General features: G+C 34.6%; 1 protein-coding gene across 2 annotated transcripts in view; it reads left to right on the top strand.

Annotated features, from left to right (window-relative positions):
* Positions 1-17239, top strand: part of LOC149775343 (replication factor C subunit 5-like) — a 53533-nt gene that overhangs the window by 18291 nt on the left and 18003 nt on the right. For both annotated transcript variants that reach the window (XM_089943818.1, XM_089943819.1), the window contains exons 3-7: positions 673-809; positions 9051-9130; positions 11920-11993; positions 13545-13704; positions 14980-15061. In XM_089943818.1, the coding sequence (XP_089799944.1) occupies positions 673-809; positions 9051-9130; positions 11920-11993; positions 13545-13704; positions 14980-15061 (533 nt within the window). The remainder of the gene's footprint in view (positions 1-672; positions 810-9050; positions 9131-11919; positions 11994-13544; positions 13705-14979; positions 15062-17239) is intronic.

Genomic DNA, 17239 nt, shown 5'->3' on the forward strand with positions numbered 1-17239 from the left:
ACTATAATGGAAATCTGTACTAGGAATTGCACTTTTCCTAATTCTTGGATCCGGGTATTCAGAATGAATATTTAATTAATATAGTAACATTTGTTAAGAACTTGTGAAAACTTTCATCAGTACTGTTCTTCTTTTATTCTTTCTTTTGAATTTTTATTTTATTAAATCACAAAATAACATTGCTTGTTTTTCTTTCCTGATTCCTATGGTTACACACATAGAGATGTCCTAGTAACTGTGCCTTTATTCAGTTTGTATCATCACACCCATATTGTTGAGACTTGCTTTTGTACTAGACAACAGAAAAACTATATTAACTATAATCTGTTTTTGATGTATTTTACTATTCCAGGAGGATTTCATCCAGAAGGTTTTCTTTTAAAAGAAAACAAAACCGAAATCCTTTTCATTTAATTATTGAAAAGCATAATTCAGTGCTAGATTTTTGTTTGTTTTGGTTTTATGGGGTTTACAAGAAAACTTAATTTATGAGACAGTCCCATTGCAGAGGTCTCACAGAATCTCAAGAGAGGTCAGTTTGATTGAGTTTGACCAGTAGCTATTTGCAAATGGACTTTATTCTTGTCAGTATTCCCGTCAAAGTTCAAAGGTCATCTTAATGAAGCTATACATGTACCAGTCTCATGCTAGTAAATTTTTGTTTTCTTTCAGTCAGCAAGTTCATCAGCCAGAACAGGTTGCCACACTTGCTGTTTTATGGACCACCAGGCACAGGGAAAACTAGTACCATTTTAGCTGTAGCAAAACAGATTTATTCCCCTCAGGAGTTTCACTCAATGGTGCTTGAGGTAAACAATAGATGTTAAACAAAAATATTTTAATACATATTTTGCATAATCATAAATTTAAAATAACGATTGAATTTTTTAGTTCAGCTGATCAAAGACCAGGAGAGCTTATGGAATGGCTTGTTATTGGCATCCAGTTTCTGTCTAGCTGCTGGCACATGAATGTAATTAAAATTCCTCCTAATTGGATTGTGGCCATGAAACTTTGCTTACACATTCATTCAAAAATCTGGTTGCTTCTAAATAAAAAATGCCTGTTGGACACAGTTATCACTACTTCTGCATAGCAGATTGTTGGGGTTTTCACTAAATGACCGGAAATGTCTAGTCATACGTGAATGAATATAGTTCTGATCTGAGACAGAACATGGGTTTTTCTGAAAGAGGCTTACAATGTCTAGTTTGTCCCAGATGAAACTAGTGCCAGTCTGACATCTAATATGGCCACCATCTTGTTATTACTACAACCTGTGAACAGATGGTCATATTGATGTAGTGCTTTCACTAACTTACTCCTTATAAATGAAAATGGTGTGGACCCCAAAAAAAATTACAGTATGGCTGCATGGTAGTCATGTTGAAAACTGTTATTAATACTCCTAGACACTGAAAGGCTTGTATTGATATCTGTTCAGTCCTAATGAAAATTGTACTGATCAGACCTCCATGATTGCCATCTTATAAATCTTGATTTTTGTACTTGGCCCTAAATCAAAATATTGGTGTAACATCCCAAACTGTTCAGTCTTGTTACAGCTACTTTTTTGAATGGTTATAACAAGTTCTTCAAAAAAAATTTTTAGTACTCCATTGAGTTCTCCATTGCAAGATAAAGTTGTTCCTTCATTAAAAGATGTTGATCCAGCCTCAAAAATGGCTGCCTGATAATCTTTATATTGGTACAAATCTTGAAAGACTCATCTTTTTATTATGGGGTGTTTCACTAAAGTACAATCATAGAAATATGTGGCTGCTTCTGAATGAAAATGATGCTTGACTGACATCACACATTGGACTTCGAAACTCTATCTTGTCCCAAATCACCACCATGGTTATTAACACCTTCCACATTAATATTTGATCTTTGTCAGTTCAGTGCAACAAAAGATAAGCATTTTATTTAAAGTAAGCTCATCTGAAATGGTTGATACTTTAGAACAAGAGAAAAGCTCTTGAGTTCCAATGTGAACTGAAGACATCACACAGACCAATGACACAGAAATAGTACATCCTTCACAGCACACATTCAGAACTGGAGGCTGAGAAAACAAGAAGAAAAGGAACCGAAATTCCAAGACGTGGTTGATTACTTACAACTGCATCAGGAAAGAACCAGAAATGAGGGATGCTATATGTTTTTTGTCGAGAGTATAAGAAAGGTAATCCATTTACTAACAATTATAGTTGCACAGGTTAACCTATGTACTTCAAAGGCTGTAACCTTGGCAGACAGCCTTGCAACGAATGTGATCCTACATTAGACATAACCTAGGGACACCATGATCGAATTGTGGAAAAATATGTTTCAATATCACAATGACCATTTCCCTAATTTGTTTACATTGGCCGAAATTGCAGTGGTTTTCCCGTTACAAATAGCAGTTTGTGAGAGGGATTTAGTTCACAAAACAGAATTGACACTGTTCTTAACATCAGAAACAGTGGATAAACTGATGACTATTCAGATACAAGGGATCATATAGACCATTTCCCGTTTTCAGAGGCTTTAAACAAGCAGGGAAGAATAATTATCAGGGCAGCAAACTAAATTGGGTATGCAGTCGTTTCTTATGTATACTGCAGCCAAAGAAGTGCTTTAAATTCATTAAATGCTTCTCTTAAAGTAAGTATGCATATACCCTATAATATTGTTGCCATCAATCAGCTCCCATTAGGCTTTGTCCCTTTAGATTCCCCTCCTCTGAAGGTAGGTGTGGGGGACCTTCCTCTTTAGAAAATTCCTGACATTGATTTTAATGTGAGAGGTCATAATTTATCTTTTAGCTGTTGTGGCTTGTATGCATAATAAGACAAAATAGAAATTTTGTCAGACCCTTTTTTTTATTATATCTTACAATAGTTGAATGATGCCATTTTCAGTAACCTGCAGGGTTTTGTTTTCTTTAAAATATTAATTTCAGATTTAACCAGACATAGCATGTGGATAGATTTCGACATTGTCTTAGATGAGTTCATCAAGCTTCTAACTATGCTGTATCACATTCAAGGTCGCAGGCCATGAAAATAATTATTGTTCTGTAGTTATAGGTATCATGTTAACATGATAACTTGAACATGTAAGGAGCAGAAATTTGTTGTAGTTTCACAAGACTAGCAGAGATGATTTCAGTATTCAGCAGTTAATGAAAATGAAAGGAATGAATAAATAGACTTATAGATTCTTGGAGATTCTTTGTGGTCAGTAGAGCATCTTCCTGCAAGGGGCTCTTGTTTATCTCACATATCTGACAATTAGCATGTGTAAACAACATGTCAGCAATAAGCTAGACTCAAATCCTACCATCAGATCAGGCAAGCCCAGCTACCAGGGTGTCCATATCCAGATATTTTGCTCCAGTAACCTTGACACTAAAACTATTGATGTGTTGGTCTGGCATAAAAAACTAAGCACACTAAATTATTCCAATATCCAGAGACCTCCAGATAACTTGGTAACTAGTGAAATCATAACCCTATATGTACACTTACTGAGCATGAAAGACAAATTTAGATACGCAAGTAATATTGTCCATAGGTTTTTTCTTTCCCCCGGGACGTAACCAGCAGGGCATTTGTTTTGGAATGGGTTGGACAAAGCAGGAGAGGGTGTGATACTAGTTTTACAAATATGCTGGCTTTTATCTCATCTGCCTTTAAATAGACAAGACATTGAGGTCACTGTGGCAGTAGCAGCATTGGTATTATCAAAGGCTCAGGCTAAAGTCTTTAGCTCACATGGCCATATGGCCCATTATGTGTTGTCCAGGATCCATTGGCACAGAGCATCTGGGCATCAAGGCCTTTGAAGTTTGTACACATGATGATGATCCACCATTATAAAGAAAAATCTTCCATTGACAGCTGCTATTTTATCAACTTCTTAAAAACTGCTGAACCAGTTTCAACCAAACTTGGTAAAGAGCATCCTAGCATAAAGGCCTTTGAAGTTGATACAAATTAATGCCAATCTGCCGTCAAATGTGGTCGTTAAAAAATGTAAGATAACTTTTAAATGATTTACATTCTAAACTGCTGATCAGACTTGGTATGAAGACCTTTCAAGTCTGTATAAAAATTACGCTGATAATGCCATCAAATGTGGATGCAATTACGAAAAGTAGAAATACCTGTCCATTGTTTGTCAGCATTTTTTTTCTTTCAGCTTCTGAAAAAGTACCAGACCAATTTCATCTGGAAAAAAAAATAGAGAAAACTTGAAATGATTTCTTGTCCAAAACCACAAATCATTATTTGATCAGATTTGACAAAAGCATCCTGTTATAAAGACTGAAATTTTGTACAAATGATGCTGATCTGCCATCAGTCATGGCCATGCTTACTAAAAATAGAAACATCATTTAAATGATTCTCCAAAACCACTGAATAAAATTTATCCAACATGATAAAATGAAGACCTGAGGACCTTACACCTTTTGTGTAAATCATTTCGACCCACCTTCAAAATATTGTTACCAAAAAATAAATTTCAAAAAGCTTCAACCATTTTTTTCTCCAAAACCACTGAATAGAATTTCAACCAAACTTTACAGAAAGCATTCTGGCATGTAATTTTTTCAAGGTTTTACAACATATGCTAATTTACCATCAGATTAGACCACTGCTACTGAAAATAGACATATTAACTCTATGACCACTTATTAGAATTTTACCAAACTTTACAGAAAGAATCCTGTCATGAATACCTTTTTGTGTTTACAGTAGTCCCCCTCTTATAAGGCCACCCCTACTGCAGCAAGGAAGTGGCCTTATAATGATGGTGGCCTTTCTAGAGGGGGATGACAAATGTGAATAGTAAATACATATGAAGAAAGTCACAAGTACATTTAATTCTAAAACATTTAATATTTTCATTAAAATATCATATGCATGTTGTGAAATAAATGAAAAACAAACTGTTTCATCATTTTCAAAAGAATGTTATGAATAACCGTTGATATAGTTTTAAAACTGTCTTTATAATTATGTTACAGATCACATCATCTGTCACTCTGTTGGTAAGAGTCTAAAAAACAAACCAGTCTCGTCACAATTAAAAATATCCTTGCTGTCATATCCCCTGCATATATTGTTTAGTCTTTTGTTCCAATCTTCGACAACTTCATTATTAACATCAGCTGATTCTCCACTAAGGACAGAACACTTAATATTGTGTTGCACTTGAAATCTGTGCAACCATCCGTTACTTGCAGTAAAGTCGTCATATCCCAATTAAAATGGCAAACTTGTTGCTTTTTCTTGTCATTCAAATCAGGATACAAACATCTCCTGGCTCAAACAGTCTTCCTTTCTCCGTCCATTTCACATTTCCACTTCTGCAGAATTGTTTCCTTATCTTTCCCGATATCGGTCAGTTGAATTACTTTCACTTTCTCTTCTAAACTGATAGTTTTTCTTTTCCTCGATGACATGTTGATCTTTTTGCAGTAAGTTATTCATGTTGCCAACTACAGTACTGATAAAACAATTTTTTATGCATCTAAACAAATTGCCGTGTGTTTTTAAAGGAAGTGATCTTGTCACATGATTCGTTAGTCGCAGTCTGGTATCATATTGTTTTTATACATTTCTTTACACTAAGTGAGTGAAGCCAAAATGGCTTCAAAATGTACCATTTAACATCATGCAGATTTGACCTCACGGCTGTTAGGATTTGTTATTTTGACAATTATTGTCAGTAGTAATAGCCACTAATTATCAAAGTGAACATCTTACTAAGGGAAGCCATAAAGACTATCAAACCATTTTCTTGCTGACTTGTGTATTGTACATCGATGCTGCCACTTCTCAGCTGTTACTTCTGTTCAATAATTGTAATTTTAACAATTATCGAAGTGACTAAACCGGACATCTTATGATAACACAGCAGTAAGGCTAATTGGATAACATGTACTTACTCTTTTGTATGGATTAAAATTTGATTCTTTCTCGGCTTTATGGAATAAATGTGGCTTCTCATGAGGCATAAATGATATAATATTAACCTTAGTGGTACATGTACTTTAGTCAACACTTCTTTCAGTAACAAAAACATGACATCGGGAAACAAATCGGATTAACACACGTTATGAATAAAATACTGGTTCTGGATACATATCAAAATAAAATGCGGCCGCTTGTGAGGGGTAAATTTTATATTATTACACTAATATGCTGGCCACTGGTCGTGTTAGCCGGGTGGCCTTTCATGAGGGGTACTTTTGAACACAAACTCGTTGGTGCCAATGGATTCGGGCCGTAAGGAGCGGGTGGCCACTGGTCGGGGGGGGGCCGTTCAAGAGGGGGACTACTGTACACAAATTATGCCAATTTGCTATTAAATGTGGTCCTATTACTAAAAGTAGAAGCACCTATATAACTCTATAACTCGTACAAAACAAGTTAACAGAATTTGCCAGGAAGTATTAGAGCTTGATTGCCTTTCAGATTTATTCAAAAGATATGGCTGCCACTATTTTAAAGTAAAAACAACAAAAAAACATTTACATGACTTTGCATAAGTTAAAATGAACAAAGGATCCTTCGCCATACAAACTGACAAATAATGCTGTTGTACAATTAGATATGGATGAAGATAGAGACTCTGGAGAAACCTTGAAACATTTGCTGTAACATGTTGAATCAACTGCACTGGAGAAATTTCAAGAGAAAGTTATATCAGACCTCTCGCTTTGTATTGTTTTAGTCCCTATCCTGTTGAGGGATTGTTTTCATGCTTGGACTCTTAAAATCAGAATGTTTTGCCCATTTATATTCATGCATCTCTTTGAAACCTCACTCAAGGCCATAACATATTGGTTAAGTGTTTGTTTTTCTGTATGATCATAAATTCCATACCTATGGAAGGATAGCTGTTATACCTGCACTACAGTAACAGGCAGCTCAGTCCATTCATATCCATGCACCTCTACCCTCTCCATGACCGTCAGGCAAGGTCAAGGTCATTTTAAAATCTTGGCTAAGTTTTGTTTCAGTTGTATTTTGTTTTTATGGTAACAAGTCTTAAACCCTGAGAGGGATGGTTTTCATACCTTGACTGTATAATCAGAGGACCCTGACTTTTTATATCAATGCATTCCTACCTTTTTACTCTGACCCCCAGTAAAGCCAAAGTCATTTTACAAACTTGGCTAAGTGTTTGGTTAGGTTTTTATATGGTCATAAATTTGAAAGACTGGAAGTGTTTTTAGTTTTTATACCTGAACTGTAGAATAGAGAAACTTCACATTTTCATAGTCATGCATGGGAACCCTTGATTTCACACCAGGCAAGGTCAAGGTCATATGAAATTCATTGTTGAGTTTTCAGTTAAAATGGCTTTTACATTGAAACAAGGCCTAAACCCAGGTGGGGATAGCTATTACAGTGACATATCTAGGATGTGGCAATACTGCAAATTTGGCACTGATGTCTTTCAAAAGTAAAATATTAGCATCCAGTATGGCATGCTGTGCCTGATAATGTCAATCCCTATTTTGATCAATAATATTTAAATAAATTTAAATTCTCCAGATTTTCAAATTTCCGATAAGTTGTCAGCAGTTGAAAGCGTCTACATCCTTGCAGTGGAATTAAACAAACGCTTTCTAACTTGAATACTTAGCAGCCTCAATCCAGTTTCATTCCTATGTGCAAATGTAGATTAGCGGAATATAACAACTGAATTATTTGGATTATCCAATTTCAAGTACTTGTGATGCCAAACAAGAATCCAAGGATCATAACTCCCACTTAATCTGTTTTTTCAATATGGCAAAGCTTCTGTGGAGTCTCAACTTTTGCTGGAGAAAAAATTAGGCTCCACTGCTTGATGAAGGTCCAAGTTAAAATTAATTACTTAGAGATCAAAATCCAGAGCTGAGGAGAAGACAGTTACTACTTTGACCAGATCAGAATTGTTTTTGATAAACTGGAGAGAAAAAATATGTAGCTTTCATCATTTGTACATAATCTGGAATGTTCTATCAGGTCTACATTGATGCTAAGAACAAACTTTCAAACCCCTTCATTGTTGAAATAAATTGTGATTTATATTCCTTATATTTTTTTAAAACAAACTCCTTAAAATAATGCCTGCCCCCTTAAAGTTCTCAATGTCGCCTTGAATTTTGGTAGAAGTAATACTGATTCACCCTACTTTGAAGACATTCATCCATAACTGCTATCACTGGTCACAGAATTGGAGTCATACTCAGATGATAGAATCAATTCATATTCATGCACTCAGGTCCTTCTAAAAGATCAAGGTAATTTTAAAGTGAAAACATGGGTATCTGTATCTTGAGATTGAAGCTTTTTATGGGTTATAATTTGTATTGTACAGACAATACAATTTGTGATTGAAAGATTCCTTGTCCAGCCGCCTTGAACAAGTTTAAAATTTTGCTTGGCAAGAAAATGTTCTTTTCAAGAATTTTACATAGAATAATAAGCAGAAAGATTTGTCAAATTATGTGGAAATCATTGTACAAGGCAAGGTCATTCTGGGATTTTTATATGCTGGGAAACAAGCAATGAAATTTTATATGAAATGATAATTTTCTTTTTGACTTCTGGCCAGAAATGAGAATGTGTATCCATTTCAGTTTGTTAACGAGATCTTCCTAATAAAATTTGAAAGTTCAGGTCATCCTTTTTATTAATTATGATTTTACCATTCAGAGCTCTCGGTAGGCCTATGACATTGAGACTCTTGGAGCCTAAGATAGTGGAGTGTTCAGGGATAGTTATTGTCCATGGGAGATACAGTGAAACATTGGGGTTCCAAGACTTTTGTCTGAGTGCCTACAAAGAGCTCTGCATCTTGTTCACCCTCCTCAAACAAACAAAACTCCTCTCTTTCATCTCGCTAGGTTCTTATTTTCATTATATCTATAAATCTATTACAACTTTTCACACATGCCTTCCGTACACACACAGAATGAATCCATCCTTTTGGTACCTGGTTGCGAGAAATTTCACTAAACAGGTTGATGCATTAAGTTTGTCCTTTTCTTTTTGCAGCTGAATGCCTCTGATGATAGAGGCATTGGAATAGTCCGCAACCAGATTCTCAGTTTCGCCAGTACCAGAACAATATTTAAGTAAGTTTTTTTTTTTCCATTATATTTTTCCGAGCAAAGGGCCTTTAATCTGTCAAAACTTATTTGATTTTCCGTTGATCCTGTGGGGCATTTTGAATCTTTAGTCTGATTTTCAAGCTTTCCCTGACAACAACCCTGAGCAGATCTGTTAACTGTCAGCTCTTTCATGGGAAATGCAATGAAAAACGAATTCAGTTCACTTCATCTTGCTTTATTCAAGTGATCAGGGGGAGGGAATACTGTAAATAAAAAAATATTACTATGCATACAATTTTAGCAAATTTAGCAATGTAACTAATTTTTGCAAAAATTATATGATACACGGAGGACTACCTGAATGTATGGTTCCATATGTTTCTGACTTGTTAGATTTAAGGAGTCGCCATTTCAAGATGGATTTTGATACTAAGGATGTCAAACCATCAAGTGAGAAAGATGGAATGTGCAATTATTTGAAGTTAATCACTGTAGTCATATTGTTTTTAAATTGTGTTGGCATTGGTTCTTGTTCATGTTTTTAGTTTCTACAATTGTTCTGAAATAAAGAGACAAAACTCAGCACCACCTACAAATTATATTGGTCAGTAGCTAATTCACTCCAGTTTTGTCATTAATTTTATGTGATTAATGATTGATACAGATTTGTGACATGAAAATACAGATATGCCAGCCTGTATGAATTGACATTAAGTCTTTTTAAAATTATGCGTAAATTACAGACTGATATAGAAAAATATATTTTGGGGGGTAAAATATGGTTGTTGCAGTCAAATCAGATACTGGCTTGTCTGTGTTTGATCCAGATCTGGATTTCACATTATATTCAGTGTAGTTAGCAAGGGTAAGGGTCACCAATTTCAGAGGATTACCACAGTCACTTTAAATTGCTCATAGTTTTCATGCATGATCAAGCTATTGCATGTAGCATGCTCTAAAATACCATCCAGTAAACAATGGGATGCTAATCATCTTAAAAAGATAACACAATCTGCATATAAGCATAAAAAGGAATACTCAGATTTGTTGGGGGAAAGAAACATGAAGGACAGGAAATACATTTTATTGAAGACCGTGACATATTGATTTGAGTATGTCTCATGACAAGAGAGACAATTGCCATTGCCACTTGAAATTGTGAGGAAAAGAATATGATTAAAATCATGTTAGGTTGATAGGTCTAAGAAAATTCCATAAGTTCCTTAAGGTTTGGGACTGCAGTGTCTGAAACTGTACTGGAGGTAATTGAGATCGAAGTACACTTAAAAAACTTTTAGTTGAACATAATGTTTGCCTTTGCAGCATCAGTCATAGATCACACTTCGGAACTTGTTAAATGTATGTGTTTCCTAGTCAACAAAAGCAGTACATATTTTGTTCCACCTTACTGAAATTTGGTCTAACTTTCAGATAAATTTCAGCTGCCTTACTCGAAATATCTTTTAGCATTGGTAGGTCTGAAAATATTGTTATTTACAGTAATCTGGTCTTGTTCATTTCTTTTGACCTTATATTTATTGAACTGAGATTTAATGCATATGACATTTCTGAACCCTGTATATAAATTAGTATGTGTGCATATTTTTTTGCAAACAGAAGGGCCTAAAATATATAAATATATATAAATTTAATGCATTGAAACTACTTAGAATAATTTCTATTTAAGAATTCAGTCCAAAGTTATAATTTTCTGCTGTAAGCAAAGTTGGTTATATAATGGTGCATTCAATCAAAATAAAGAGTGCTATCATCTGTTCATGTTTATGACAGTATACTGTAACACTCATTGAGTTAGATCCATATAATTAAACACACCCTGATTTAGCAATTGCCTATAAGCTGTTTGATGCATTCTAACAGGTATGATTAATATCTTGATGATTAAGACATGTTCTGGTATCATAAGTTGGTGGTTTGCAGTGTTCACAAATTACCCCATTGAATGTTTAAAAATGCAATTACTTAAAAGTCTGTGAGAAAGGTATCCAGTTAAATTATTATCAAGAACTTGGTGACAATAAAGGATGTTTAAGAGGCGATAAAAGTTTATCCATTCTGATCAAATGTCTTTTAATATGACGTTTAAATATATTAATGAAATAAAGGGATTCATAAATGTTGTCCTCTGTGTGCAGGTCCCCATAATATACAAGTGTCTTTTAAGATAGTTCTCATTATTATTTAAAAAAGTCAATTCACCTTAAAAAATTGTTTTTTTGGGATAGTTTTGTATGGTGTAAATGGTTAAGAGAGATTTGTAATAGGTATGATTTTATTGAGAAATGAGATTTTAATTTTTTTTTAAAGCAAAAATCATTAGCATAAATTCTAAAAATAATGAATGAATTATTAATATTTTGTTGCGCATATTTAAAAATATTTTGAAAACATAACATTTTAGCATCTCTTTAATTACAGGGTATTAGTGACATAAAAGTTGTGAAATTGCAGAAGGCAAAAAAATATACATTTTAGGTAGTATTCCTCTTTGTGGACAGAGACAAAATGAAATGCATTTGTTTTAAGCATGAACAAAATTTTAGCAAAAATCAGTCAGCTCACCAAATTCATAACATTTTTCTATAGACTAGTGTTGTTTTTTGCAGTAGAACTTTATTCATCCTATCACTTTAAAAGGTAGTGAAAATAATTTGTACAATTCTACTCAATTGCCATAATTTTCCAGCTTAAAACAAGAAACTGTTTCTTGACCTAGTTTTTATTCTTCTGGCCATTCTTATGAGATCGAAATGAATTTAGCTTTAAGATGAACATCTGCATATCTCATTCAGATCCGGCTTCAAACTTGTTATCCTAGATGAAGCAGATGCAATGACTCACGATGCACAGAATGCTCTCAGAAGAGGTAAAAACTAAATATAATCGGTAGTTAATTTTCATAACTCTGAATTTACAACATTTTGTAGGGTACACATTTTTGTGAATTTTGCAGTTGTTTCAACCACCAGTTTAAAGACTTCCAAAAAAAATTATTCACACACACACACGCTCAAACACACATGTACACACACATACAATTCATGCATTGAAGTTAATGTCATTTGATTGCATATCCACAGAACATAATTGATTCCAGCAAAATTAAAAGAATCAACAATAATTAGACTGTCTGTCAGAACACTGATAAAAATGATTGTTATTTTGGAAAGAAGTCATCTTAAATTTCTGAGATGTCATGGAGATGAAAACAAAAACATCCATTTTCTCTTTCCCCAAAATTATATTTGTTAAATTACACAAAATCCCAATTTTCCTTCATATTGTATTTACATGGTGCTCAGTTAGTAATATTTAATTTTACCTGGCTAGTGGAATTATAAATATGTCCTGAGCTGTCTAACAAGGGATTTTTTTTAAGCACCAATTAACCAATGGATGGACTTGTTATGCACATGGCCAATAGTAATGCTGTATAGAAGCTGTATTCTCTTAGTTCCACATATTCCCTGTGGTCTAAAGCACTCACCTTTACAAATCACACCCACATTTCACTAGTCGACGTGAGTCTGAGACTCTTCTTGACTAACATCAGTATGTGAGAAAGTTTACTGGTAGCATCCCATGGGTTGGTTGTTCTACCTGAATTCTTCCTCCGCCAAATATACTGGCAGCTATGTATTGCCTATCAGGTACTGAAAAATGGCATTAAAACCTACAAAAATCCAAACCAAGCCTAACACAAGATCCATATTTTTGGCCACATCGTGTACAAATCCAGATGTTACATTCATGCAGAGTTTAATCAAGGTATCAGGACTGTAGAAATCCAGATGTTCTGGGATGTTCTTTTCAGAGTTACCGTGGTTCATTTTTCCAGCTTAATGTTCCGTTGTCAGAACTCTGATTTTAAATGGTCTGTACTTTCTTGGCACTAATTTTAATCAAAGTCACAGTATACAGGTAGATTGCAGTAATGCTGTTTTCTTGTCATTTGAAGGTTTTTATACTTTATCAAAAAAACATGGGGATACATGAGCACTGGTGTATCTTGCAGTATTGTACATATCATGGGTGCACAACCAATAGCCTGCGGGCTGGATCCGGCCCACGAACAGGTTCTGTCCAGCCCTCAGTGCAAATTAAAACAACACAGAAATCTGGTTCGTGAACATTAATTATATTACAGAAATTAGTGTTTGCAGCCCTTGAGTGGTTGTAGAAATAGTGTTTGTGGCCCTCGAATGGTCTTAGAAAATGCAATCTGGCCCTTAGCAGGAAAAGATTGTGAACCCCAGGTATATATGAAGACTTATCCAGGTATTTCAGTTTGATCCAGCCATAAATAAGGTCTGTTTTATTATGTGAAGAATTTACAACTTTTTAAACAAAAATGATAAAACTATTTTTTTTTCTTCTGGTTCTATTATTTATGATTATCATTGATTTTATTTTGCAGTAATAGAGAAATTCACAGAAAACACAAGGTTCTGCATCATATGCAACTATTTGTCCAAAATAATACCAGCCCTCCAGTCTCGATGTACAAGATTCCGATTTGGTCCCCTCACAGCAGAGCAGATGTTGCCTAGGCTGGAGATAGTAATTCAAGAGGAAGGGTAATTTAACTATCTTTTCTTTAATTATTTCAGCAATTTTATTGGATTATGTTAGTAGTCTTGTCAGCCTATGTGTCTTTTAGTCAGTTCTGATTGTAAAGTGAATTTACTGTAAACTCTGACTATGACTGATTGTAAAGTGAACTGTGTTTTCAATGACTGATTGTAAAGTAAATGCTGTCTGCATTGACTGATTATAAAGTGAACTCTATCCACAGTGAGTGGCCCCAAGTGTCTGAGTGATCTAAAGCGCTCACCGTTACGGATCACTGCCATCTCACCTCTGCGTGGGTTTGAATCTCGGGCTCGTACAGTGTGGGTAAGTGAGAAAGCTTGCTAGTAGCTTCTTGTGGGTTGGTAGTTCTTTCTGGGGTTTTCCCAGGTTCTTCCTCCACCATTTATACTGGCTGACATGTAAAGCCGATCTTATTTTGAAATATGGCGTTAAACCCTACAACAACAATAACACCAACTGTCCACAGTGACTGATTGTAAACTAAATGCTGTCTACAGTGACTGATTGTAATGTAAATTCTGTCTACATTAACTAGTTATAACGTGAACTCTGTCTGCAATAACTGAAAGATGGTGTTCATTTTTGGTTTGATGCTTTACAGTGATAAGAAAGAAAAGTTCCAGATCCTGGATTTGGCCATGCCTTGGTGTGAAGGTCAAAAGTATTTTTTATTTAAAGTGTGGATTTTTACATGGCTTGAATCTTGTATATTCTTATTTGCTTTCAATTGACTTTAAGTCATTTTCATTGTTTAAAATTGTATTAAAGGTTCTTACAACTGAGTAGTCTTAACCTAAATGCTCTGTCATTCATATAGCAAATATTTATTGAACAGAAAAATTGCACACATTGTGTGTTGATATTAATTATTAGAAAAAACGAAGGAATAGAGGTTTGACTCTAGTTTGTTGAATCTGCCTCTTGGTTAAAACAATTTATTTTCACATTTTCTACAAGTTAAATACCTATTGCATTGATGAGAATACCAAATCATGCATCCAACTGATCTGGAGATTTTCATGGTGCATGACAGATGGTTATTTCACTGTGCTATCCAGGCCAAAATAAAGATTTAAGAGATTTATGATGCAAATAAAATTTCACTTGCTGTATGTAGTAGTCTGAATGCCAGAATGTCAAGTTTTCCTTGAAACCAACCATGAAACTGGCAGATATTAATATTTTGGAAAAATATCCATGCATACAGCATAAACAATGTTCAAACTGTAACTAAATGCTGTTTTTCTGTCAATTTTTAGAGTGAACATAACAGAAGATGGGAAGAAGGCAGTGCTTACATTAGCAAATGGAGATATGAGACGAGCTCTTAATGTTTTACAGGTACAGTATTACAATTAGTTTTAAAGAAGTTTGTTAGGGAACCAGTCTGACTTTTCAAGATTACCTCAGATGCTTTGAATTGCACATATTTTTTCAAGCAAAAATTTAACATGATCAAACTTTTGCTTTTAAAATTGTCAAAAAAAATACATCTGACAGGTGATACATGTTTAAGGCAAAAGTGAAAATAAGCCTTTTGAAAATGTCGGTATTCAGTATAGAAGAATAAAAAGGACTATTGGTGGAAAAAGCAGGAAGGGCAGCAATTATTTTTTTAACATGTGTTTTAAGTATGTCTCGTGATTTCAGTCATTGTGTGAAAAAGAATCCAAGAAGTACCATAAATTAGTGAATGTACCACACCAGTTATCCAAATTTTTCCCTGCTAAGCATATACACACATGGGGTATTTGATTTTTACTTGTGTTAACCAGTTGTTTAATATTTTAAAAGATATTTTCCTAATGCAAATAATGCACCAAGTTCAAAATCAAGGAGCCTAACGTTGATAATATAATTATGTTTCACAATTTAACAAAAGTTTTCAAAGTTTAGAGGCATCTTTAAAAATATTTTCTTGGGCTATATTTGTAATAAAATGAAAAAGTTAAAAAATTTCTGCTTTGTATATTTGTTATATACCAGGAATAGGGTAGTGCTTATTGCTTGTTATAAAAACCACATCAGAGAAACAGTAGACGATAATATTATGTTTATTGACTACGTTGTTTATTGTAATATCAGAAGGTGTGTATTCGTGCCATTTGGCGATTATTTATGGGTAGGTGATTATTTTATTGATTATGAATTAGCTACCTGCATTTAACAAAGAGAGCCTGTGGTATTATCGTGGAATGGTTGGGACGGCTTAAGATGAGGAAGCCATTTTGAATTTACCCAGTTTGACTGAAAGCACTGCGGCCTTATGTCCTTGTATCAAACGGAGGATGTGGATTGAACTTTAGACAATTTGGGGTTTCAATGGTAAACAGGATGGATGATTCACCATACCCCCTGTATTTTATACCTTGTTTATAATGAATAGAAGCCAACACAGATTTTGGTCATTTATTATTCTTTACAAAAACTTGTGGGTTATTCTGTCCTCGGGTATTTTAATATACTTTTCACACAATAGAAAAACCGTGAGTAACACACAGGTGCATATTATACTTGGATGCGTGGTATATTCACTTAATTTACAGTATGTCAGGTTGAAAGATAGCAAGAAGCCATCGAGTTCCTTAGCATTAAAAACTGCAGTTTGTGAATTGGATGTAGTTATGGGTTAAGTACACTTTACAAACTTTTTATGGACTTTGTAAATCCATGTTTTCCATCTTAACAATAGCATTACATGATATTTTGTTGCACCTTCCTGAAAACTGGTCTAACTTAGGGAAAAAAATTGACTGCCATACTAAGAATGTCTTGTTGGGTTTAGCAAGGCTGAACTCGAATCTGCTTGTGCATGGTGTGATGGTAGATCAGAGGCTATGTTGTTTACAGTTGGACTCTACTTACAAGCAAGTATAGACCGCTCCAGTGGCCTAGTGGTTAGAGCGTCTGCCTCGGATGGGGGAGGTCGTGGGTTCGATCCCCGGCCGAGTCATGCCAGAGACTTACAAAATTTTAACTAACAGCTGCCTCGCTTGGCGTTCAGCATTAAGAGGTGATTGTTAGGACTGGTTGGCCTGGTGTCAGGATAATGTGACTGGATGGGTCATCATGCTTCATGTCTGCAGCATAATGTCCCAGTGCTAGACATCACTATGAACTTCCATACTGCAGACATCATAGCGATATGACCGAGAAATTGTTAAAGCTACGTTAAAAATCAAAATCACATTACATCACATCACACTTTGGCTTAAATCATCAGAAGAAAATGAAAGCTAAGACACTATATTGGTCATTTGAGGCTAGGCAATATGCAAGGACACCATTTAGCACACTTAGATAGTAAATTTTAATGACTGGCTTGAGGTGGAAGCAGGTCTAGATTATTAAGTACATAGAAGAAAAAATAATGGTAATTTGATTGTCATCAAACTATTAATGCTTCTTGTGCCAGTATTAGTGGCTTGGGTCCAATAAATAGTGTTTTTTAATTTTTTTTATGCATCAAGACAACATTGTTACCATTACCTGTACAGACTAATTTATGGCCAGGTTGCA

The sequence above is a fragment of the Sinohyriopsis cumingii genome, chromosome 19, assembly GCF_028554795.1.
Source record: "Sinohyriopsis cumingii isolate HCF-2022 chromosome 19, ASM2855479v2, whole genome shotgun sequence".
Classification (NCBI taxonomy): Eukaryota; Metazoa; Mollusca; class Bivalvia; order Unionida; family Unionidae; genus Sinohyriopsis; species Sinohyriopsis cumingii.